The sequence below is a fragment of the Orcinus orca genome, chromosome 19, assembly GCF_937001465.1.
Source record: "Orcinus orca chromosome 19, mOrcOrc1.1, whole genome shotgun sequence".
NCBI classification, from domain to species: domain Eukaryota; kingdom Metazoa; phylum Chordata; class Mammalia; order Artiodactyla; family Delphinidae; genus Orcinus; species Orcinus orca.
Genome location: NC_064577.1, coordinates 1,210,322 through 1,231,914, shown reverse-complemented (window position 1 = coordinate 1,231,914; position 21,593 = coordinate 1,210,322). Strand labels below are relative to the sequence as shown.

At 47.6% G+C, this 21,593-nt stretch overlaps 1 protein-coding gene across 1 annotated transcript; it reads left to right on the top strand.

Annotated features, from left to right (window-relative positions):
* Positions 1–4,647: 4,647 nt before the first annotated feature.
* LOC101290197 (C-C motif chemokine 8-like) lies at positions 4,648–16,092 on the top strand. Its single transcript, XM_049701825.1, is given in 4 exon segments — positions 4,648–4,723; positions 5,539–5,656; positions 15,539–15,570; positions 15,573–16,092. Coding segments are annotated over 4 exon segments (390 nt in total). The 3' UTR covers positions 15,737–16,092.
* The last annotated feature ends 5,501 nt before the right edge of the window (positions 16,093–21,593 follow it).

Below are 21,593 nucleotides of genomic sequence, written 5' to 3'. Positions count from 1 at the left end.
AATATCAATTAATTCCATGTTGTTTAATGTATCATTTAAAGCTTGTGCTTCCTTATTTATTTTCATTTTGGATGACCTGTCCATTGGTGAAAGTGGGGTGTTAAAGTCCCCTACTATGATTGTGTTACTGTCGATTTCCCCTTTTATGGCTGTTAGCATTTGCCTTATGTATTGAGGTGCTCCTATGTTGGGTGCATCAATATTTACAATTGTTCTAACTTCTTGGATTGATCCCTTGATCGTTATGTAGTGTCCTTCTTTGTCTCTTGTAATAGTCTTTATTTTAAAGTCTATTTTGTCTCATATGAGAATTGGTACTCCAGCTTTCTTTTGATTTCCATTTGCATGGAATATCTTTCTCCATCCCTCATTTTCAGTCTGTGTGTGCCCCTAGGTCTGAAGTGGGTCTCTTGTAGACAGCATATATACAGGTCTTGTTTCTGTATCCATTCAGCCAGTCTATGTCTTTTGGTGGGAGCACTTAATCCATTTACGTTTAAAGTAGTTATCAATATGTATGCTCCTATTACCATTTTCTTAATTGTTTTGGGTTTGTTATTGTAGGTCTTTTCCTTCTCTTGTGTTTCTTTCCTAGAGAAGTTCCTTTAGCATTTGTTGTAAAGCTGGTTTTGTGGTGCTGAACTCTCTCAGTTTTTGCTTGTCTGTAAAGCTTTTAATTTCTCTGTCGAGTCTGAAAGAGATCCTTGCTGGGTAGAGTAATTTTGGTTGTAGTTTTCCCCCTTTCATCACTTTAAGTATGTCCTGCCACTTCCCTCTGGATTGCAGAGTTTCTGCTGAAAGGTCAGCCATTAACCTTATGGGGATTCCCTCGTGTGTTATTTGTTGTTTTTCCCTTGCTGCTTTTAATATTTTTTCTTTCTATTTAATGTTTGATAGTTTGCTTAATATGTGTCTTGGTACGTTTCTCCTTGAATTTGTGCTGTATGGGACTCTCTGCCTTTCCTGGACTTGATTGTTTCCTTTCCTATATTAGGGAAGTTTTCAACTATAATCTCTTCAAATATTTTCTCAGTCCCTTTCTTTTTCTCTTCTTTTTCTGGGACCCTTATAATTTGAATGTTGGTGTGTTTAATGTTGTCCCAGAAGTCTCTGAGACGGTCCTCAATTCTTTTCATTCTTTTTTCTTTATTCCACTCTGTGGTAGTTATTTCCACTATTTTATCTTCGAGATCACTTATCCGTTCTTCTGCCTCTGTTATTCTGCTATTGATTCCTTGTAGAGAATTTTTAATTTCATTTATGGTGTTGTTCATCATTGTTTGTTTGCTCTTTAGTTCTTCTAGGTCCTTGTTAAACGTTTCTTGTATTTTCTCCATTCTATTTCCAAGAATTTGGATCATCTTTACTATCATTCCTCTGAATTCTTTTTCAGGTAGACTGCCTATTTCCTCTTCATTTATTTGGTCTGGTGGGTTTTTACTTTGCTCCTTCATCTGCTGTGTGCTTCTCTGTCTTCTCATTTTGCTTAACTTGCTGTGTTTGGGGTCTCCTTTTTGCAGGCTGCAGGTTTGTAGTTCCCTTTGTTTTTGGTGTCTGCCCCTAGTGGCTAAGGTTGGTTCAGTGGGTTGTGTAGCCTTCCTAGTGGAGGGGTCTAGTGCCTGTGTTCTGTTGGATGAGGCTGGATCTTGTCTTTCGGTGGGCAGGACCAAGTCCTGTGGTGTGTTTTGGGGTGTGTGTGATGTTATTCTGATTTTGGTCAGCAACTCTGCTAATGGGTGGTGTTGTGTTCCTGTCTTGCTAGTTGTTTGGCATGGGGTGTCCAGCACTGTACCTTGCTGGTCATTGAGTGGAGCTGGGTCTTAGCTTTGAGATGGAGGTCTCTGGGAGAGCTCTCACCAATTGATATTACGTGGGGCTGGGAGGTCTCTGGTGGTTCAATGTCCTGAACTTGGCTCTCCCACCTCTGAGGCTCAGGCCTGACACCCAGCTGGAGCATCAAGACCCTGTCATCCACACAGCTCAGAATAAAAGGCAGAAAAAAAGGAATGAAAGGGAAAAAAATTTATTAGAAAAGAAAATTTTTTATTATTAAAATAAAATATTTTAAAAAGCAATTAAAAAAAAGAAGATAGCAACCCAACCAATAAACAAATCCACCACTGATAACAAGCACTAAAAACTATACTAAGATAAACATAAAAATCAGAAAATAGTCAGTCGTATACAGCAAACCCCAAGTCTACAGTTGCTCCCAAAGTCTACCAGCTCAATTTTGGGGTGATTCCTTGTCTATTCAGGTATTCCACAGATGCAGGGTACATCAAGTTAATTGTGGAGATTTAATCTGCTGCTCCTGAGGCTGCCGGTAGAGATTTCCCTTTCTCTTCTTCGTTCGCACAGCTCCCAGGGTTCAGCTTTGGATTTGGACCTGCCTCTGCGTGTAGGTCGCTTGAGGGCATCTGTTCCCACCTCAGACAGGACGGAGTTAAAGTAGCAGCTGATTAGGGGGCTCTGGCTCACTCAGGCCGGGGGTAAGGAGGGGCACCGATGCAGGGCAAGCCTGCGGCGGCAGAGGCCAGCATGACGTTGCACCAGCCTGAGGCGCGCTGTGCGTTCTCCCGGGGAAGTTGTCGCTGGATCCCGGGACCCTGGCAGGGGCGGGCTGCACAGGCTCCCATGAAGGGGGGTGTGGAGAGTGACCTGTGCTTGCACACAGGCTTCTTGGTGGTGGCAGCAGCAGCCTTAGGGTCCCATGCCCGTCTCTGGGGTTCACGCTGATAGCCGCGGCTCACGCCCATCTCTGCAGCTCATTTAGGTGGTGCTGTGAATCCCCTCTCCTTGCGCACCCCAAGACAATGATCTCTTGTGTCTTAGGCCAGACTTTTTCCCAGACTCCCTCCCGGCTAGCCGTGGTGCACTAACCCCCTGCAGGCTGTGTTCACGGCACCAACCCCAGTCCTCTCCTGGCGCTCCGACCGACTGAAGCCCGAGCCTCAGCTCACAGCCCCGCCCGCCCCGGCGGGTGAGCAGACAAGCCTCTGGTCTGGTGAGTGCTGGTCGGCACCGATCCTCTGTGTGGGAATCTCCCCGCTTTGCCCTCCGCACCCCTGTGGCTGCGCTCTCCGCGGCTCCGAAGCTTCCCCCCTCCGCCACCTGCAGTCTCCACCCGCGAAGGGGCTGCTAGTGTGTGGAAACCTTTCCTCCTTCACAGCTCCCTCCCAGTGGTGCAGGTCCTGTCCGTATTCTTTTGTTTCTGTTTTTTCTTTTTTCTTTTGCCCTACCCAGGTACGTGGGGAGTTTCTTGCCTTTTGGGAGGTCTGAGGTCTTCTGCCAGCGTTCAGTAGGTGTTCTGCAGGAGTTGTTCCACGTGTAGATGTATTTCTGGTGTATCTCTATCCACACATCTTGATTGATTAATCCCTTAGCTATGGAATTGAATGGAGACATTAATGATAATATTACATCAGTTTTCTCATAATTATTGTTTATGATTGTGAAAAAATGGAAATTATATAATTCCCAACTGAAATTCTTTAATTAATTATGGTGCCTTTATATATGGACTCCTGTGGAGTCTTTAACATTCAAGATTATTGGAGAATATTGAATGATTTGTGGAAAATCTGGAAATATTCATTGAAAAGGTGATATGCAAACTTGGGTTTGATGATGAGATTTTAGCTATAATACCAAAAGCAACATCTATGAAAGAAAAAAAATTGATAAATTGGACTTTATTAAAATTTAAAACTTCTGCTCTATGAAAGCCATTGTTAAGAATATAAGCTACAGCCTGTGGAGAAAATATTTGCAATGCACATATCTGGTAAAGGACTTGAATGCAAAATATACAAAGAACTTCTTAAAGTCAACTGTAAGAAAAAAAAATTTTTTTAATGGGCAAAAGATTTGACACCAAAAGCAAAAGACCCTTTTCAAACAGACCCATTCTACCTGAATCTGCATGATATATTGGGCTTCCGCATATCATTTCACTTGGAAAGAAACTTTAGTGTCTAGATAAAATATTTGGAAATCACCAGCCTAAAAGATCGGTATTTGCCGCCCAGTTCTTAGGCTCCACAACAGAACATTCCAGGGCATTAAGACTTGAAGATTCCTGGATTCTATCATTCCGCTAAGGCTCTATCAAGCTACCTGTATGAGGTTCTAAAGGAGCCTGACTGATTTAGGATGGCCGGGACACGAATCTGATAAAGAGACCAGGCAAAGCCTTAGGGCCCCATCCCAGACCTCCCGGGACATGGGGAGGGTCAGGCACTTGGTTCTCTTCACTCTGTTAGGAACTCAGCTTCTACTCTTCCTTTCCAACAGATCATGTTCCATTTCAAAGAAATCAGAGCCCTTAATAGGCCAATAAGGTCACTTCCTACACTTTACTGGGCATAACCACATACCCTTCCACCACTGCCCCACCATCTAAACAAATGATGGAAACTGCACGACTTCCTTTTCTCGGTGTTTGGAAATCACCACCAGGATCTGGTACCTACTCACCACATTTAGGGGCCTATTTTTTCCTTCCTTAGACATGACCCTGCCCATGTGCTCTGCTCCCTATAAAAGGAAGGCAGATCAGCCAGAGGAGCCAGAGTTGCAGAGAAGCTGAGACCAACTCAGAAACCTCCAGTTCTCAGGCTGAAGCTCCTGTGCTCACCCTCCGGTATGAAGGTCTCTGCAGCACTTCTGTGTCTGCTACTCACAGCAGCTGCCTTCAGCACCCAGGTGCTGGCTCAGCCAAGTAAGCCTCCTCTCTTCTTAAGCCTTAACATTTTAACTACCCCAGGTACTAACACCTGGCATGAGTCATCCCATGCTTGCTGCATAGCCTACATTAAAAAGATGGAGAGAATGAAATCCAGAGGGGAATTAAGAAGAGCTGGCATGTCACAACTGGTCAGAGGCAGAACCAGAACTAGAAGCCCAGGCCACTGGAGCCAGGCTCCACGATCTTTCTCGACACCAGCTTTGGGACATTAAATGCAGCTGCTATCTCAACAATCCTCACCTTGTTTGGAGATGTGGCACAGAAGGAAGAACCATTTCTCATCGTGGGTAGGAAGGACATTTCAGGAGTAGTAGAGAGGAAGAAACTCTTGCTGGAGGTTTCAAATGTTGGATTACAGTCCAGGGTAGCTCCCAGAAGGGTGGCTGTGTAAGGAGGATAAGGACCCAGAGGCATCTCAGCATGTGACTTAGGTTGGCTCTAAGCCCATGGGGACAAATAGCTGGGAAGCAAGGTCTTAGAACTTATCTACCCAGGGTCAGAGGTTTTGGATCTGTAGACCCTCCAAATCACGCTACAAGGATTAATCTTGTTACTCAAGATTTTGCCATCTGCAGTCAACAATGAGGGGCCCCATAGTTCAGCAGAGGAAACTGACTCACAGATAACATTTTATCTATGGGATCTGGACTAAAGCTCTGAACTAGGGAATGGTAGGTCTTAGTTAGAACTTGTGTATTTGCTTTGTCTTCTCCCTTCTCCTTCTTCTCTTACAAATGCAGGCTGACAATACATTATAACTCTCTGATGCTTTGCAAAATGTTTTTCAGATTCAGTTTCCATCCCAATCACTTGCTGCTTTATTGTGATCAGTAAGAAGATCCCCTTCAAGAAGCTGGACAGCTACACAAGAATCACCAACAGCTGGTGTCCCCAGGAAGCTGTGATGTGAGTGGACGATGCCCGGGCACCGTCAGCCAAACATTCTATCTGAGTTCTATACTTCCAAATGAGTCAGATAAATATGCCATCTAATCCAAAGGACACTTTACCCCATAGACAAATGAAGCCCATGAGAAGGAATCCATACTCACTCCAGGCTCTTCTGGAAGCTTGGTCAGATCATCCAAGTTCCTTTAGGCAACAGGTTCAAATGTAATTAATTGGCCTAAGAGAAATTTCTGTCTCTTCAGCGAGTAAGTAGATCAGAGCCTAGTTTTTAACCCCATTGAGTTGGAGCTTCTCTGTATATATCTCTTGGGAGAGAAATGTATTTCAATTCAGCATCTTCTACTGAGTGCCACTGTGTGCTTGGTGCAATGCTGGCACTGTTGAGGGTGCCATTACGGTGGTAAAAGAGACTCAGCACCCCCATCAGGACTTCCTCATCATGCACTAATGAGTATCACTGGGCAGAGGCCAGAGGATAGTTGGCCCAAGATAGGCCTTTGCTGATTTACCAGAGAGAGGTGGGGTTAAGAGCATCCAAGGAGGGGGATACTTAGAGCAAAGGCCTCAAATAAAGAAAAGTCCAGAGGGATTGGGGAATGGCAAAGACACCTCAGTGGCTAGAGTTAGTTTCAGGCTTTGCATTGTGTATGTGGATAGGGAGAGGCTAGGATGGGGAACCCCCGTCTTGTTGACCTTCCTAACAGGAAATACAGCTTCCTAATTTTAAAATAGTCCATTTATCAATATGTTCCTTTATGGTTAGTGCTTTTGTTTTCTGTTAAAGAAAACTTTTTTTAACCAGATGTCACAAAGTTATTCTCTTACATTATCTTCAAAAAGCGTTATTTTCTGTTGTTCACATTTAGAACTACAATCCACCTTAACTTGATTTTTGGGTATGCTGAAAGTTAGCGATCAAGATTTTATTTTTCCATATAAATATCCAATTGATTCAGCATCAATTATTCAAAAGAGTACTTTTTCTTAACTAGTCCACAGTGCAAACTTAGGTTATATCCAATATCAATATATGTATGGTTCTATTTCTGCACTCTTTAATCTGTTCCCTGGCATATCACCCACTCTTGGAACAATGGCACCATGTCATAATGACTACTGCTTTCTAAAAACTGTTATCATCTGGGAGTGTAAGTCCTACAACTTCGTTCTTCTTTAAAAGTTGTCTTAACTATTTTTGGTTTCTTATTTCTCCTTTAAAAGGAATCAGCTTATCAATCTCCACAAAATTCTGGCTCGGATTTTAATTGGGATTACATTGAATTAGGAGGAAAATCTGTTACCGAATCAAATTTGGGTCCACTCGCCTGTGGACAGAAGAACTTCCGTCTCTTTGGCCACTGCACCAGGGTGTGCCAAATACAAAGCTTTTTCTGCCTGCATTTTTTATTTAGTCGTGGGAAGGGGCAGCCTCAGGCATTCATCCTGGGAGTCTCCCCCAAAGACAGGACAGCAGAAACTAAAAACTATAAACACCTGAATTAGCAATGCAACAACAGGCAAAATGCTAAGACCCCAGTGGGTAGGGAGACCGCACACCTCAGTTTGCCCAGGACAATTCTGCCTCACCCCTGTCTGGTTTGGAAAATCAATTACATGATAATCTTCCCACAGAGGAGAACCCTTATGTCTTTTTAGGCTCCTTGAATCATTGGTAAGTATTCATTTTTTACTATATGCTGGTCCAGAGCGTGACCAGAAAGATGAATCTGTTTTCTAGAGTAGAAGTAGGAGGGCTTGAGCTGGAAGGTCATCAGCCATCCATTTCAGAGCAAGTTTGGTTCCCTATGAAATCTGTGAAGCCAGACCCAATGTAAGCCAGACCTCACATAATTCCTGTATGGGCCAGATGGAAAGATGAATGTTGTAATGGATGGGATATTATAAGCAAAGACAGAGATAAGAAAGAAGGTGATGTGAAGGAAGAAGTGAGGCAAGTGGTCTTGCACGGTGTTCAGTAGTGGTGGATGGGCTTCCCTCCTCCACCGTCACATGGAAATATTCTCTCTCTCTGCAGGCTTGCCTTTCTCTGGAGAGACCCAGTCTGAGGGGCAGAGAATGCCAGCTAGCGTGTCTCCCTCCTCTTTTCATTAGTCACCCCAGCAGCCAGATACCTGTTCTATAAAATGGAAACGTTGCACTGTCTCAATATTCCTTAGAGGCTTAAACAGTGAAAGAAGTTGGACAGAGAAGTCTTGAGTACAGGGTTCCCCAGCTCTGCTTCCTTGAGCAGTTGTAGTTTTCATCGGGTATATATCAGGCTTCCCAATAAGTTATTTCTGGAGAATAGACATCAGCAGGTAAACACACCTCTGAAAACCACAACATTGCAGAGTGAAATTAACTCCACTGTTAGGATCTTAGATGGTAAGGCATTAAGAATGTCCAGGGCTGGGCTTCCCTGGTGGCGCAGTGGTTGAGAGTCCACCTGCCGATGCGGGGGACATGGGTTCGTGCCCCAGTCCGGGAGGATCCCACATGCTGCGGAGCGGCTGGGCCCGTAAGCCATGGCCGCTGAGCCTATGCATCTGGAGCCTGTGCTCCGCAACACAACGGGAGAGGCCACAGCAGTGAGAGGCCCGCGTGGGGGGGCGGGGGGGTGGAAGGGGGCAGAAGCAAGGTGCTAGGAAAGGGCTTAGAGGGCATTTAGCCATTTCAATTGGGCTTTAAAGATTGATTAGCATTTTCCAACAGGTAAAGAAGGGGAGGGATGAAGGCCCTCAGGCAGCAAAGCTCAGAAGGTGTTGGGACTAAGCCCTCTGCTGTGTGACTTAGGAGAGGGTACAAGAGGAGAAGGAGGAAGAGAAAATATTTTGGATTCAGATAGGAGGGTCGTGAGTGCCATGCTAGGGAGCATGGATATTCTGGGGAGATGGGGAGCCATCCACAGAGGGTCTCTGAGCACAGGGGTACCATGATGAGATCTATTTAGACTTTCCTAGAGACGGCAGCCCTCAGGGTATTAGCGAATGATTTTTTTTTCTCTTCCTCCCACTGAGAACTCCTAGTCTTCAAGAACATATATATTTTCCTTCTACCCTGGGGTTTGTAATCAAACATGAATTTAATCTGCCTAAACACACATACCACAGAAGCAAAGTTTCTGTTTTATCCAAAGAAGACTGTAATCAGGCATTTACACTCCTTCAGCTCTCTGGGTGTTTCTTTTTATCCTATTTGAAATAAACATTCTTTTTTTTTTTTTTCCGCGGCATGTGGCATCCTCCCGGACCGGGGCACGAACCCGTATCCCCTGCATCGGCAGGCGGACTCCCAACCACTGCGCCACCAGGGAAGCCCTGAAATAAACATTCTTGTAAAATAGTGCAACCTCAGAATACAGATCAAGGGATAGAGCTCAAAAAAAAAAAAAAAAAAAAAAAAAAAACGATGGGTGGAAGACCTAAATAGACATTTCTCCAGATAGGTTATCCAGGTGGCCAATAGGCACATGAAAAGATGCTCAACAGCGCTAATTATCAGAGAAATGCAAATCAAAACCACAGTGAGGTATCACCTCACACTGGTGAGAACGGCCATAGTTTAAAAGTCTACAAATAACAAATACTGAGGAGGGTGTGGAGAAAAGCCACTATGGAGAACAGTATGGAGATTCCTTAAAAATCTAAAAATACAGTTGCCATATGATCCAGCAATCCCACTCCTGGGCATATGTCTGGAAAGAAACTCCAATTCGAAAAGATACATGTACCCCAATGTTCATAAGCAGCACTATTTACAATAGCAAAGATACGGAAGCAACATAAATGTCCATCAACAGATGAAGAGATAAAGAAGATGTGGGGTGTGTGTGTGTATATATATATGACCTTCAAGATGGCGGAAGAGGAAGACGTGGAGATCACCTTCCTCCCCACAGATACATCAGAAATACATCTACACGTGGAACACCTCCTACAGAACACCTACTGAATGCTGGCAGAAGACCTCAGACCTCCCAAAAGGCAAGAAACTCCCCACGTACCTGGGTAGGGCAAAAGAAAAAAGAAAAAACAGAGACAAAGAATAGGGACGGGACCTGCACCAGTGGGAGGGAGCTGTGAAAGAGGAAAAGTTTCCACACACTAGAAGCCCCTTCGTGGGCGGAGACTGCTGGTGGCGGAGGCTTCGGGTCCGCGGAGGACAGCGCAGCCACAGGGGTGCAGAGGGCAAAGCGGAGAGATTCCCGCACAGAGGATCGGTGCCGACCGGCACTCACCAGCCCTAGAGGCTTGTCTGCTCACCCGCGCCGGGGCGGGCGGGGCTGGGAGCTGAGGCTCGGGCTTCAGTCAGAGCGCCGGGAGAGGACTGGGGTTGGCTGCGTGAATACTGCCTGAAGGGACTAGTGCGCCACAGCTAGCCGAGAGGGAGTCCGGGAAAAGTCTGGAGATGCCGAAGAGGCAAGAGATCATTGTCTTGGAGAGCGCGAGGAGAGGGGATTCAGAGCACCGCCTAAACGAGCTCCAGAGACGGGCGCGAGCCGCGGCTATCAGCGCGGACCCCGGAGACGAGCATGAGACGCTAAGGCTGCTGCTGCCGCCACCAAGAAGCCTGTGTGCAAGCACAGGTCACTATCCACACCCCACCTTCAGGGGAGCCTGTGCAGCCCGCCACTGCCAGGGTCCCGGGATCCAGGGACAACTTCCCCGGGAGAACGCACGGCGCGCCTCAGGCTGGTGCAACGTCATGCTGGCCTCTGCCGCCGCAGGCTCGCCCCGCACTCCGTGCCCCTCCCTACCCCCGGCCTGAGTGAGCCAGAGCCCCCTAATCAGCTGCTACTTTAACCCCGTCCTGTCTTAGCGAAGATCAGTTGCCCTCAGGCGACCTACACGCAGAGGCGGGGCCAGATCCAAAGCTGAGCCCCAGGAGCTGTGCGAGCGAAGGAGAGAAAGGGAAATCTCTCCCAGCAGCCTCAGGAGCAGCGGATTAAAGCTCCACAATCAACTTGATGTACCCTGCATCTGTGGAATACATGAATAGACAACGAATCACCCCAAAATTGAGGCGGTGGACTTTGGGAGCAACTGTAGACTTGGGGTTTGCTTTCTGCATCTAATTTGTTTCTGGTTTTATGTTTAAGTTAGTTTAGTATTTAGAGTTTATTATCATTGGTAGATTTCTTTATTGATTTGCTTGCTCTCTTCCTCCTTTATATATATATATATATATATAAAAATATATATTTTACTCAGCCATAAAAAACAATGAAATAATGCCATTTGCAGCAACATGGACGAGCCTAGAGATTATACTAAGTGAAGTAAGTCAGAAAGAGAAAGACAAATACCATATGATATCACTTATACGTAGAATCTAAAATATGATACAAATGAACTTATTTACATAACAGAAACAGACTCAGACATAGAAAACAAACATTGTTACTAAAGGGGAAAGGGGTTGGGGGAAGGATAAATTAGGAGTTTGGGATTAGCAGATACAAACTACTATATGTAAAATAAATAAACAAGGTCCTACTGTACAGCACAAGGAATTATATTCAATATCCTGTAATAAACCGTAACGGGAAAGAATATAAAAAATAACATATATATATATATATATAAAACTGAATCACTTTGCTATATACCAGAAACTAACACAACATTGTAAATTAACTATACTTCAATGAACATAAAGTTTTTTCAAAATTGAAATTATTGGGACAGGACTGAGCACTTTGCATGCACTCATTATCTTATTAGGTTCTCAGAACATCACAATGAGGTAATAATTAGCAATCAGTTCCTCTTAGAGGCTCAGAGAGGTAAGCAATTTGCTCCAAATCATATAACCAGTAAATGGCAAATACAGGACTTAAATCCATGTCTGGTTGACTCCAGACCCCAGGCTCCTAAACATATTTTCTTACAAGATAATAGGTCCTGAAGCAGAGGGAAGGACAGACAGGAGTCCCTTCAGCTGGAAGTGTTTGAATGTCCCCCCACTCACTCAATTTGGAGAAGAGTTTGGGGTGCATGTGTAGGAGTGGATTGTAAGAGGATAATAACATACAAGACTCAGTTGGTTAAATTCATGGCATGAATGTGCTTATCCAGAATTCAGGATTCAATGCACTAGCACAAGTACTTGGGGATGATGAATATTTAGCTAGATTGGCTGATTGGAATCTAGGCTTTAAAACAGGCCTGCAGTTGATGAAGTTGAAACGCCAGAACTCCCCTGGGACATTAGGAAGGTGTCTAAAGGCTCAGGGAAGTGGGTCTATTGAAAAGGATCTATTATGTGCAAGCTGCCTAGCCATCCCTAGCTGCACTCCCAGGCAAGGCCAGAGGACACTTCCTTTACCAAGGCATGCTTTGATGGGGCCGCGAGAGGAGGGCAGCATCCTTAAGAGCTCTCTGGTGGCTATTCACTACAGATCAGAGATGGCCACGGGATATGCTGGAATCCCGCAGTTTTCAAATTTTAGTGCCCATTAAGAATCACCTGGAGGGCTTGATACAACACAGTCTGCCATCCTACTATTGGTGACAATTTAAGTAATCATGATGCCAGCAGCTGCCATTATTATGCTCCTAAAATATATGAGCAACCCAATTCCAGAATCCCATTTGGAAGGTCTATTACCAGAAGCCACTTCTGGTACCTAAACCTATGTCAGTGAGGAAGAAATAGATGACACTGAAATTGGAATGATTTGAGGAGGGTTGAATAAAAATGCTATTTACCAAGATGTGGGCTGGGTGTGGAGAAACCATAGGGCTGCTTTGGTACTCTGAGGCTAGTGACAGCATGGTGACCATCCTTGGACCCGAAGGAGCAAGGACAGAGTGTGGTTCCCCAAAACTGGACGGAGAGAGTCATAGAGAGGGCCACCTGGAAAGGAAGTGAAAACCATTGGTTGAGGGCTGCATCCAGGCAGAGGTATAAGGAGGCAACAGAGAAATCAGTACTTCACCCTAACTACTCCCTCTTTCCAACACCCTGCGGGGTTCCCCCATGTCCAAACCCAACCCAAAGCCAGAAGACCTGCAATCTCATTGATGTGATCCACAAAAGAATGGCATGTGTGTCTCCAGGGACAAGCTTGAAATCTTTTCTTTTGTGGTTCCTGAGAAGTTTTTATGTCAAAGACTTATAAAATGAGTCAAAGAGTGAACACTTTTGATATTCCCTGGAAGCGATTGTGTAAGAGCAGAATTATTTGTTCTTGGAATGCTTGGGGGAAGAGCTGTTAAAGCTTCTGGAGACTGGAGGATGTGTTGTGGGAAGGTTTTCCATTACTGACTCAAATTTTTAAATAGTTTGAGGATTTAAAAAATTTTTTTTCTTGCAATATGGTAAGTTAGATTTTAAGAAATCCGTCCACTTCTTCTAAATTAAAGTTGCTGGCATAAGGTTCTTATTTTCTTCTTGGTGTCTGCAGGCTCTGTAGTGATGTTCCCTACTGGTGCCTTTTTTCATGGTCAGTTCAGGAGAGTTTCAGCTTCTTTGTAGGCTTGTCAAAGAACCAAATTTGAGCTTCTTTAGCCCTTTGTCTATATATTCTTTTCTATTTCACAAAACATAGCTCTTTATTTCTTTTACTATCACTGGGCTTGTTTTGCTAGAGTAGAAAAACTTGCAAGGATGGAAAGTGGACAGGAGAATATCCCAAGCAGGTGTAAAAAGTAAGCGAAGTCTGGGAGCCAGGAATGAGCACGGGGGTAGGAGCGCTCAGGCCAGGGCCTTGCCAGCCATTCCACCATAGTCCAAGCTGCCCCCTCCTTGCCACCGCGCTCACTGGCACTGCCCCACCCCACCCCAAGCTCCTAGCTCAGACCCCTTGCAGGAGGGAGCCAGGTTCAGGAACAAAGAGCCCACTTCATTGCTCTGTTCCCCACCCCGTCCTATCAATGATCCTTCCTGAAAACAAGGGGCTTAGACAAATCAGTGGCTTTCAAACCGTATCCCTCTGGGACTGAGTAGCAGAAGGGAGCACCTAGATGTGATGGGAGGAGCCTGGTCACCAGAAGCTGGCTTTAATTTGTCTCCAGTATGAGACTTCCACCTAAAACTTGCCTTGGAAAAAGACATCACCTACATGAAACTCTCTTGGTGATTATATGTAAACAGACTGGCTTTTTCTCCCAGTGTCACCCCTCACTCCTCATGAGACGTTGGGCAAGTTATTTAATCTCTCTGCCCCTCGGTGTCCCCATCTGTAAATGGGCATGATAATAATAGCGCTTACCTTGTCAGGACTAAATATGTAATAGGGGAAAGTCCTTAGCATACGAGTTCTTTTCTATGGTTTCTTTTTCATTTTAGAGAAAGCAGCTCCTCGGATCACTTACTAGGGTGAGTGCCAGCACATCTGTGTTCTGTCTTCATCTCTGTGGTCTGGGCGGCTGGAGGGAAACGGTGCCTACCCTGCTACAGGCCACAGCTTTTGCCTTGCATTTCCTGGAAAACTCTTCGGCAACCCAGCCTCCAGCTTAGTAGATTCAGGATACACGGTAAGAATTCAGAATCTTAGTAGATTCATCTTGACTTGACTGTACCCTGGCCAGGCAATGATCCCTCTGGGGGCCCCCATCCTCTCTGCCTCTCTACAAAGGCAGGCGGGGCAGCCAGAGCTGCCAAGAGGCTGAGATAAACCCAGAAACCAACAGCTCTTAGGCTGAAGCTCACATCTTCCCCCTCCAACAGGACGGTGTCCACAGCGCCTCTGTGTCTGCTGCTCACAGCTGCTGCCAGCAGCACCCAGGTGCTCACTCAGCCAAGGAAATTCAATCTTTCTCCCCCTTCCCTTCCTCTCTCTCCTTCCCTCTGTTTCTCATCTTCTAGGAAGGCCTAAGCCAAAGTGCCCCACTTCAGAGACTCTCAGAGCACCTGGGGTCCTTGGAGTTTTAACATCTAATTTTGGAGACAGAAAGCAGAAGCCCGGGTTGGGGACAGCAGGCATCCTACCTGCCCCCTCCCGCCTCCAGGACACCGCAGAGCCAGAATAAAGCCTAAACTCTACTGAAAATTCAGGGCCTTTTCTTTGACCCCAGATGATCGCCCCAAACCCTGCAGGTTGGGGGGCCATATCCAGGACCTGTCGCACTGGCCTCCCTCAGTCAGCAAAGATGTGTCCCCACCATGCAGAATCAACCTCAAAATCTTGAGCCACATGTTCCTGGTCCCACCCCCTCTCGGGGCGGCCAGCAGGAGCACCGGACCTGCGTGGAGAAGACACACTTCTACCTCTTAGCTTTCCTTCCCTTGCTGCGTTCAAGCTGAGAAAAGCCTGACATCTCAGATGCTTTTTCTCTGTGACTTTATTTCTAGATGCACTCCGTGACCTGTTCAACTGCTGTTTCACATTTAACCATAAGAAGATCCCCTTGCAGAGGCTGAAGAGCTATGGAATCACCAGTAGCCAGTGTCCGCAGGCAGCTGTCCTGTAGCTAGAAAAACCCTGCTCCCCTCCAGGCCCCCACCTCATCTCACCCCTTCCCTTTCTTCCATCCCCCCCATCCTAAGTTCTGCCCCACAAGACAGACATAGACTAATTTGAGATGTCCTACTCAGGGGATAAGATCCAACCAGACTATGTAATCCAAAGCCTCCTATTATTACATCAGGGACAGGCCCAGAGAGGGCCGGTAACATCCCACACCCTCCTTGCTGAATGGGTACCAGCTCACACTTGGGTGGTTGCTTTGCTGGATGCCAGGCCAGCTTCTCCCAGGGCGCGGCAAGAACAGCAACTACCCCCAGAGGGCCTCTCCTTTCCACACCCCTCTGACTTCCTGTCCCAGGGCAGCCCCTCACCTGTAGCAGGTGGGCCTGGTCATCCCTAATGAGGCATCCCTTGGATAAAACCCTCCAACATTTCACCTAACCCTGCCAGCCCACCTTCATCCACAGCTTCAGAACCAAACTGGCCAAGGACATCGGTGCCAACCCAAGGAGAAATGGGTCTGGAATTACATGAAACACCTGGGTCAGAAACCTCACACCCTGAAGACTTGGACTCTTTCGGCCACACTAAGACCAAGCCAGAGGCTGAGAAATGATTCTTCTCCCCCAGGCTTCCTGTCTCTATCCTGGACTAAATTGACCTGAATTTTCAAATAGAGTGCTTTCTGTTTCCTGATGCAAAATATACTATGTCTTACGTAATATTTAGTCTATTATTTGAATTGTGGCTGGTTGGGGAGTTATTTTGAATATTGGTGATCTCTTTTTTTAAAGCAAGACCTTGAGCCACTTGGTTCCCGTCATGAGCCCCAGTTCCCTCTCCTGTAAGCTGTGGGCAGTGGGTCTTTCTCCTGCCCAACTCCCCAGGGGTGATGAGCATGCCTATGAGAGCCATGGCGATGAAGGGCTACTGCAATCTAGGGAGGACAGCGCCTGGTGAACGTGAGGTGTTGCTAAATGTGTTATTATGGAAACATGAATGCAACTGTAGGATGGCTGACTTTTTGCAGAAAATACATTTTGTTTAAAATCTCTAATACAGTAATGGTGTTTTCTTCAGGGGTAACTCCCAACCAGTAGGGGGTGCTCTCAGGTGCAGGTGGATGGCAGAGGGTGCTAGAGGAATGTGGATGTAGCCAGGGCCTGGCTGTGTGGCTAACCTGGGCCCATCTGAGTGTCAGGGAGGGCCTGGATCATCAGCCCAGGATATTCTAGAACGATGGCTCCAGTCCCCAGCATTAGCTTCCAGTGGGTCTCCCTGCCCTCGTCCTCCACCCTGGAGTAATACAGCCAGTAAGTGCACTTGACACTCCCGCTGGTGGGGGCGGGGGAGGGGGAGGAATCAGGTGGCCCCGTCCTGATTAGCATCAGACTTGACAGCAAAGATGGGACTTGGACAGATGGTGTAGCACCGTCACAGCAAAGACTCTCCTGGAGGAGATGCAGGATGGAAAAGAGGGGAGAGGGCCTGCAGGGAATATCCCCAAATAGTCAGAGTAAGGGATCCAGAATGGAAAAGCCAGAGACCTTTGGAAAGGAAAGTTGAGGCATGGTTATAGAGGAATCGGAATATCAAGGTGGGAGTTTGGAGTCAGCTCTGAAGTCTTTGGAGTGATAGGAAGGGCAGGGTGTGGGGTGCCAGGAAGAGTAGCCTGGGATCGGGGCCGAGGGCAGGATGGGGTTGGCAGGGGGGCACGGAGAACAGCCTACTGCAGTGGTCCAGGTGAGGGGTAGCCAGAGAAGCAGGGCAGTCATGGGGGCGGAGGGAAGAGATGCCCTAAGAAGAATGAGCCAGATGCGCTGCGTGTTGAATGCCGGGAAAAGAGGGAAAAGCCCTGAGACACAGGACAGGAGACTGCCTCCCCTAAAGCCACCAAACCCTGAGACCCAGAATTCACTGCCCTCCTTTACTAGTCTCCCTAGAGTCTCAGGTCACACAACTTGGAGCTTGTGATTGTCCCTCTTAAAGGGACAGGACCTCCTCTTCCTCTCTATCCCCTGAGGGGCCCCCTGTTCTTCCCGAGACTGCCTCCCTCCTCTGGATGACTTGTGTTGGCATCTTCATCAGACGTGGACCCACCGATGCCTGGACCCTCTCCAGGGCCCTTCCCAGGAGAAGGCCCTGCTAACCAACTCTGCAGGCTCCTTCCGGTTGAGAAAGGGTCCGGGTATCATGCTGTACCACACAGTCACGTGGCATCTGGGGACTAGGGGAAGAGTTCTACCCTGGGAGGCATTGTAAGCAGCTTTGGGCAGGAAAGCGCTCTCTGCAGGAGGTCCCTTTTGTCTTGTTGCTAAACTTAAACCAGGCACCCCCATGCTCTACTCCTCTCTGGCCCTAGCACGCTTTTCAAACCTTTTGATCACACAATACTTTGCCTAACTTGTTGGTTCTTTACATAGATCAAAGCAGCAGAAATGAAGAGTAAGTAATTAACAGAGTACCAGATCTCTTCCCCAGCCTCCCCTTCAGGAATCTCTCGAAAAAACTGCTAGCAAGAGAGCATCTAAAAAAAGATCACAAGGAGTCCACAAGCCTGCACAGTGGGGGATGGTGATGACTCTGACCCCCTATTTCAGTGATTAACTGAGATTACTTCCCCGTTTCCCCTTAAAAACGTTCCATGGCCAGACTTCCCTGGTGGTGCAGTGGTTAAGAATCCGCCTGCCACTGCAGGGGGCACGGGTTTGAGCCCTGGTCCGGGAAGATCCCACATGCTGCGGAGCAACGAAGCCTGTGCGCCACAACTACTGAGCCCACGTGCTACAACTACTGAAGCTCGTGCACCCTGCAGCCCGTGCTCCACAAAAAGAGAAGCCACCGCAATGAGAAGCCTGTGCACTGCAACGAAGAGCAGCCGCCATTCGCCTCAACTAGAGAAAGCCCGCGAGCAGCAACGAAGACCCAATGCAGCCAAAACTAACTAAATAAATAAATTAATTAAAAAAAAAAAAAAAAGGGCTTCCTTGGTGGCGCAGTGGTTGAGAGTCCGCCTGCCGATGCAGGGGACACGGGTTCGTGCCCCTGTCCGGGAGGATCCCACATGCCGCAGAGCGGCTGGGTCCGTGAGCCATGGCTGCTGAGCCTGCGTGTCTGCAACAGGAGAGGCCCATGTACCGCAAAAAAAAAAAAAAAAAAAAAAAACTTTCATGGCCGAGCAGAATCTTCGGAGGTGGCTTTGGGGGGACACTGAGTCCACCATCTCCCCAGATTGCCAGCATTCTGATTAACGGCAACTTTCCTTTCTAGCAACACTTGTGAGTTTGGTTTTGTAAGCAGCCGAGCAGCGGGAACCCTGGGCTCTAACGCCAGATCTAATCCTGACTTTCTGCGTGTCCTCAGGCCTGTGGGTGTCCCTCTCCAGCCCTCAGTCACCTCATCTATACAATGGGCTAGCATCGTCTTACAGGCACATGATGCCCAAGATCCCTTCCAGCTAGGGCAGCTTTTGGATATTATCAGCCTCTGAACCCTCTGGGCAGCGCAGAGTGGGCGGGGGTGATGGGGAACATCCTGCATCCAAATGGGGACCCAGCCCCACAGGGAATCTACATCACAACCCAGAGTTGACGCTTATCCCCCAGGACAAGGCAGTCAGCTGAGAGTAAGTCATTTATTGGCTTCTATGATGAGAAGTCAATTCTCCTGGCACCTGGTCCAACATGTTTCCTTTTCTCCGGCCCCTGACCCCAGCCCCTCAATGTCAATCAGCTTTGCACCCTGAAATCCCTGTGGGGTCCAAGAGGCACAGGGAGGCAGAAGTTGAAGATTCTAGAATTTAACTATATAAAGTGCGACAACATATCTTATCAGGACCCAGCAGACCCTCTGGCGTGACCCGGCAAAGTTGGGGCAGAAGGACTGGTGTAGGGTTGGGCGTTGAGGGGACAGGTAAAGCCACACGGTGTCCAGAGTCCAGGATGGAAAGGAATCAGCTCATATTTCCTTTCACTGGCAGGGGTTTATCCTTTTTAAATAAGCCCGAACCCACGATTTTGTCTGTGAGACACAGGCCTCTCGGCCTCCGTTCAGCTTCAATCTGTAGGCAGAGAACAAAGGAAGGGCTAAGTCACCTGAGCCACCCCCTGGGTGCCACACACAAGTCCCATCACCCCCTCATTGCTCCTGGGTGCCCCTAAGCTTTTCTCCTGGGGCCTATAAAATGAAGTCGTTGCGTAAGACCTACAGTTTGTACGCTGGGAGGAACACCCAAACTTCAGGGGCAAGGGATGGGGGGCTTTAAAAATTTCATTTCGTGGACCCCTTTTGCAGATTCATTGTATCAGGGTAGAGCGAAGGCTGCCGACATTCTGAGGATCTGCTAACATGGAAAATTCCCCTCCTAGAACATCTCTGAGGGCCCACCTGCTCCATCTTTTCATGTGTCTGTGTCCATCTGGGACCCCTAGTCATTGCCTTGGATGTATGTGTGTGTGTGTGTGTGCGCGCGCGCGTGTGTTTCTTCTCTGATCTACCCACCTCCCAAACTTGGCTATTGTCCAAAACCGTAGGTCAATTCTGCCTTTAATTATCTGCAAGACCTTAGACAAATCTCTCCAATTCCCTGAACCTCAGTTTTCACGATAATGAAAATGTGTGGACCAAGAGAGTTAGATGAGATAGTAATATACATGAAAGTGCCTTATAGACACTGAGTGGCAAGTGTAAGCTACCTCCCTGGAGCTTCATAACGACCCTGTGATGCAGCTATCGTGTTCACGCCACTTCACAGGTCAGGACTGCAGAGGGGCTACCCAGATAAGGAAGTTCAGAAGACTTACCTGTCCAGAGTCACTCAAGACTATAGGTTGGCAAATCCAGAAGCAGGAACTATCTGAGAGCCCCTCACTCTTACCATCACCCAGTAGTACCTGGAGCTTTTAAGCTCTGGGCATAAAATATTAAGATATAACACTTGGCGCCTTGCAGCTCCAAGAAACCCATGTCACTGCAGGAACACAGGTGTTCGTCCTAGCGCCCACTCTCAGCTCTGCGCCCAGGTTTTGGCCTCCTCACTAGTTTGGTTAAAAAAACCTTAATCCGGTGGAACATCGCCATCTAGCGTCTGCTATTCTAATTCCAGGGTGGCCGCTTTCTGTCCTCTGGAGAAGGGAGTCAAGGATGGAAGAGGATACAACCACTCACATTAGATGGTTTTTGTAGGAGCAGGTGGAGCTGGTGTTCTTGTAACACTGGATTCTCTGCAGGGACATCTTTCTCTTCACCAGTATGAAACAACACTTGGAGGATGACACATGCACTAGAAGAGAAGCGCAAAAATGGTTTGCATCCATTTCTCAAGCTGGACTGAGTTCCTCTCATCCAGGATGGGGAAAAAAACAAGAACAAAAAACCCTTCCAGAACAGGCTCAGGCTTTGGGATCACATCCAAAGGGCACTAGTGTCTCATCAGCCACCCAGTTCTGTATTTAGGCAGTCAGGACACTGGGGTTCAGATCCCAGCTCCCCACAAAACAGCTGTGTGGCTTTGGTCAAGATGAGCCCTCCCCTGGGCCCCAGACTTCCCAGCTGAAAAGCAAGACTCTTTAGACTGATTTCGAAAGGCTATTCTAGTTCTGACATCCCACCACTAGGGTATGGTTCTGCCCTTACATTTGGGTTCAAGGGCCCCGAGACCCTGTGAGTCTGATTCAACAGCAGTCCACTGTCTGGGGCAGGATTAGGGACTGTTTTAGGAGCTCAGACTGATGAAATGACCAGGCAAGAGCTTCCAGGAACTGATCAGCTCCACGCAATCCCAACCTCACCCTCCACCCTGGTCCTCTCAGCTCTGACCCACAACTCCCACTCTGCCGGTTTGTAACCCCCCCTACACACACCCCACCTTCAAAAGACTTGCATTTCAATCCTGGCTCCTTCCTCCTAGTTTGACCGTTTGCAAAGCCCTTTCCATATGTCTGCTGTTAGGTCAGTATTCTCTCATCAGCCTTAGAGGGTAGGCATGATCAAACCCATCTTACTGATAGCGAAACCAGAGTTTGGGAGGTATAGTAACTTGCCCAAGGTTAGCCAACTGTTAAAGCCCCAGATCCTGACCTCAGACTCTGCCCGTTATCTGTTACACAGTGGAGGCGAGACCCCAGTCAGTCCCTCCTCTGGACCTCAGGCCTCCAGCTTGGCCTCAATGACCTCACAGCTGCCCTCCATCAGTCCGCAGGGTCTGGACGAGGCTGGCCTCCTTTGGCTGAAGCCAGCTGCTCAGTGGTCTGTGTTGGCCCCAGGCTTATGGATCTCCTGCTGTCCCCCTGCCCCCGAGCAAGTCCTCCCTTCCTCCTCTTCAGGGAGAATTCTTTCTGGAGGAGTGGAGATGAAGGGGTGAGCCTGCCCCCAGCCCCAGAGCACCTGCCTGCGTCTCCGCCCTCCCCAAGAAGGAGCAAAGTGACTCCAGCCAAACTCACTGCTCTTGGCATCCACATCCTGTAGCCATGCCCCGGCCAGCAGCAGGCACACCAGAGCGGCGGTGATGACCTTCATCTCGGG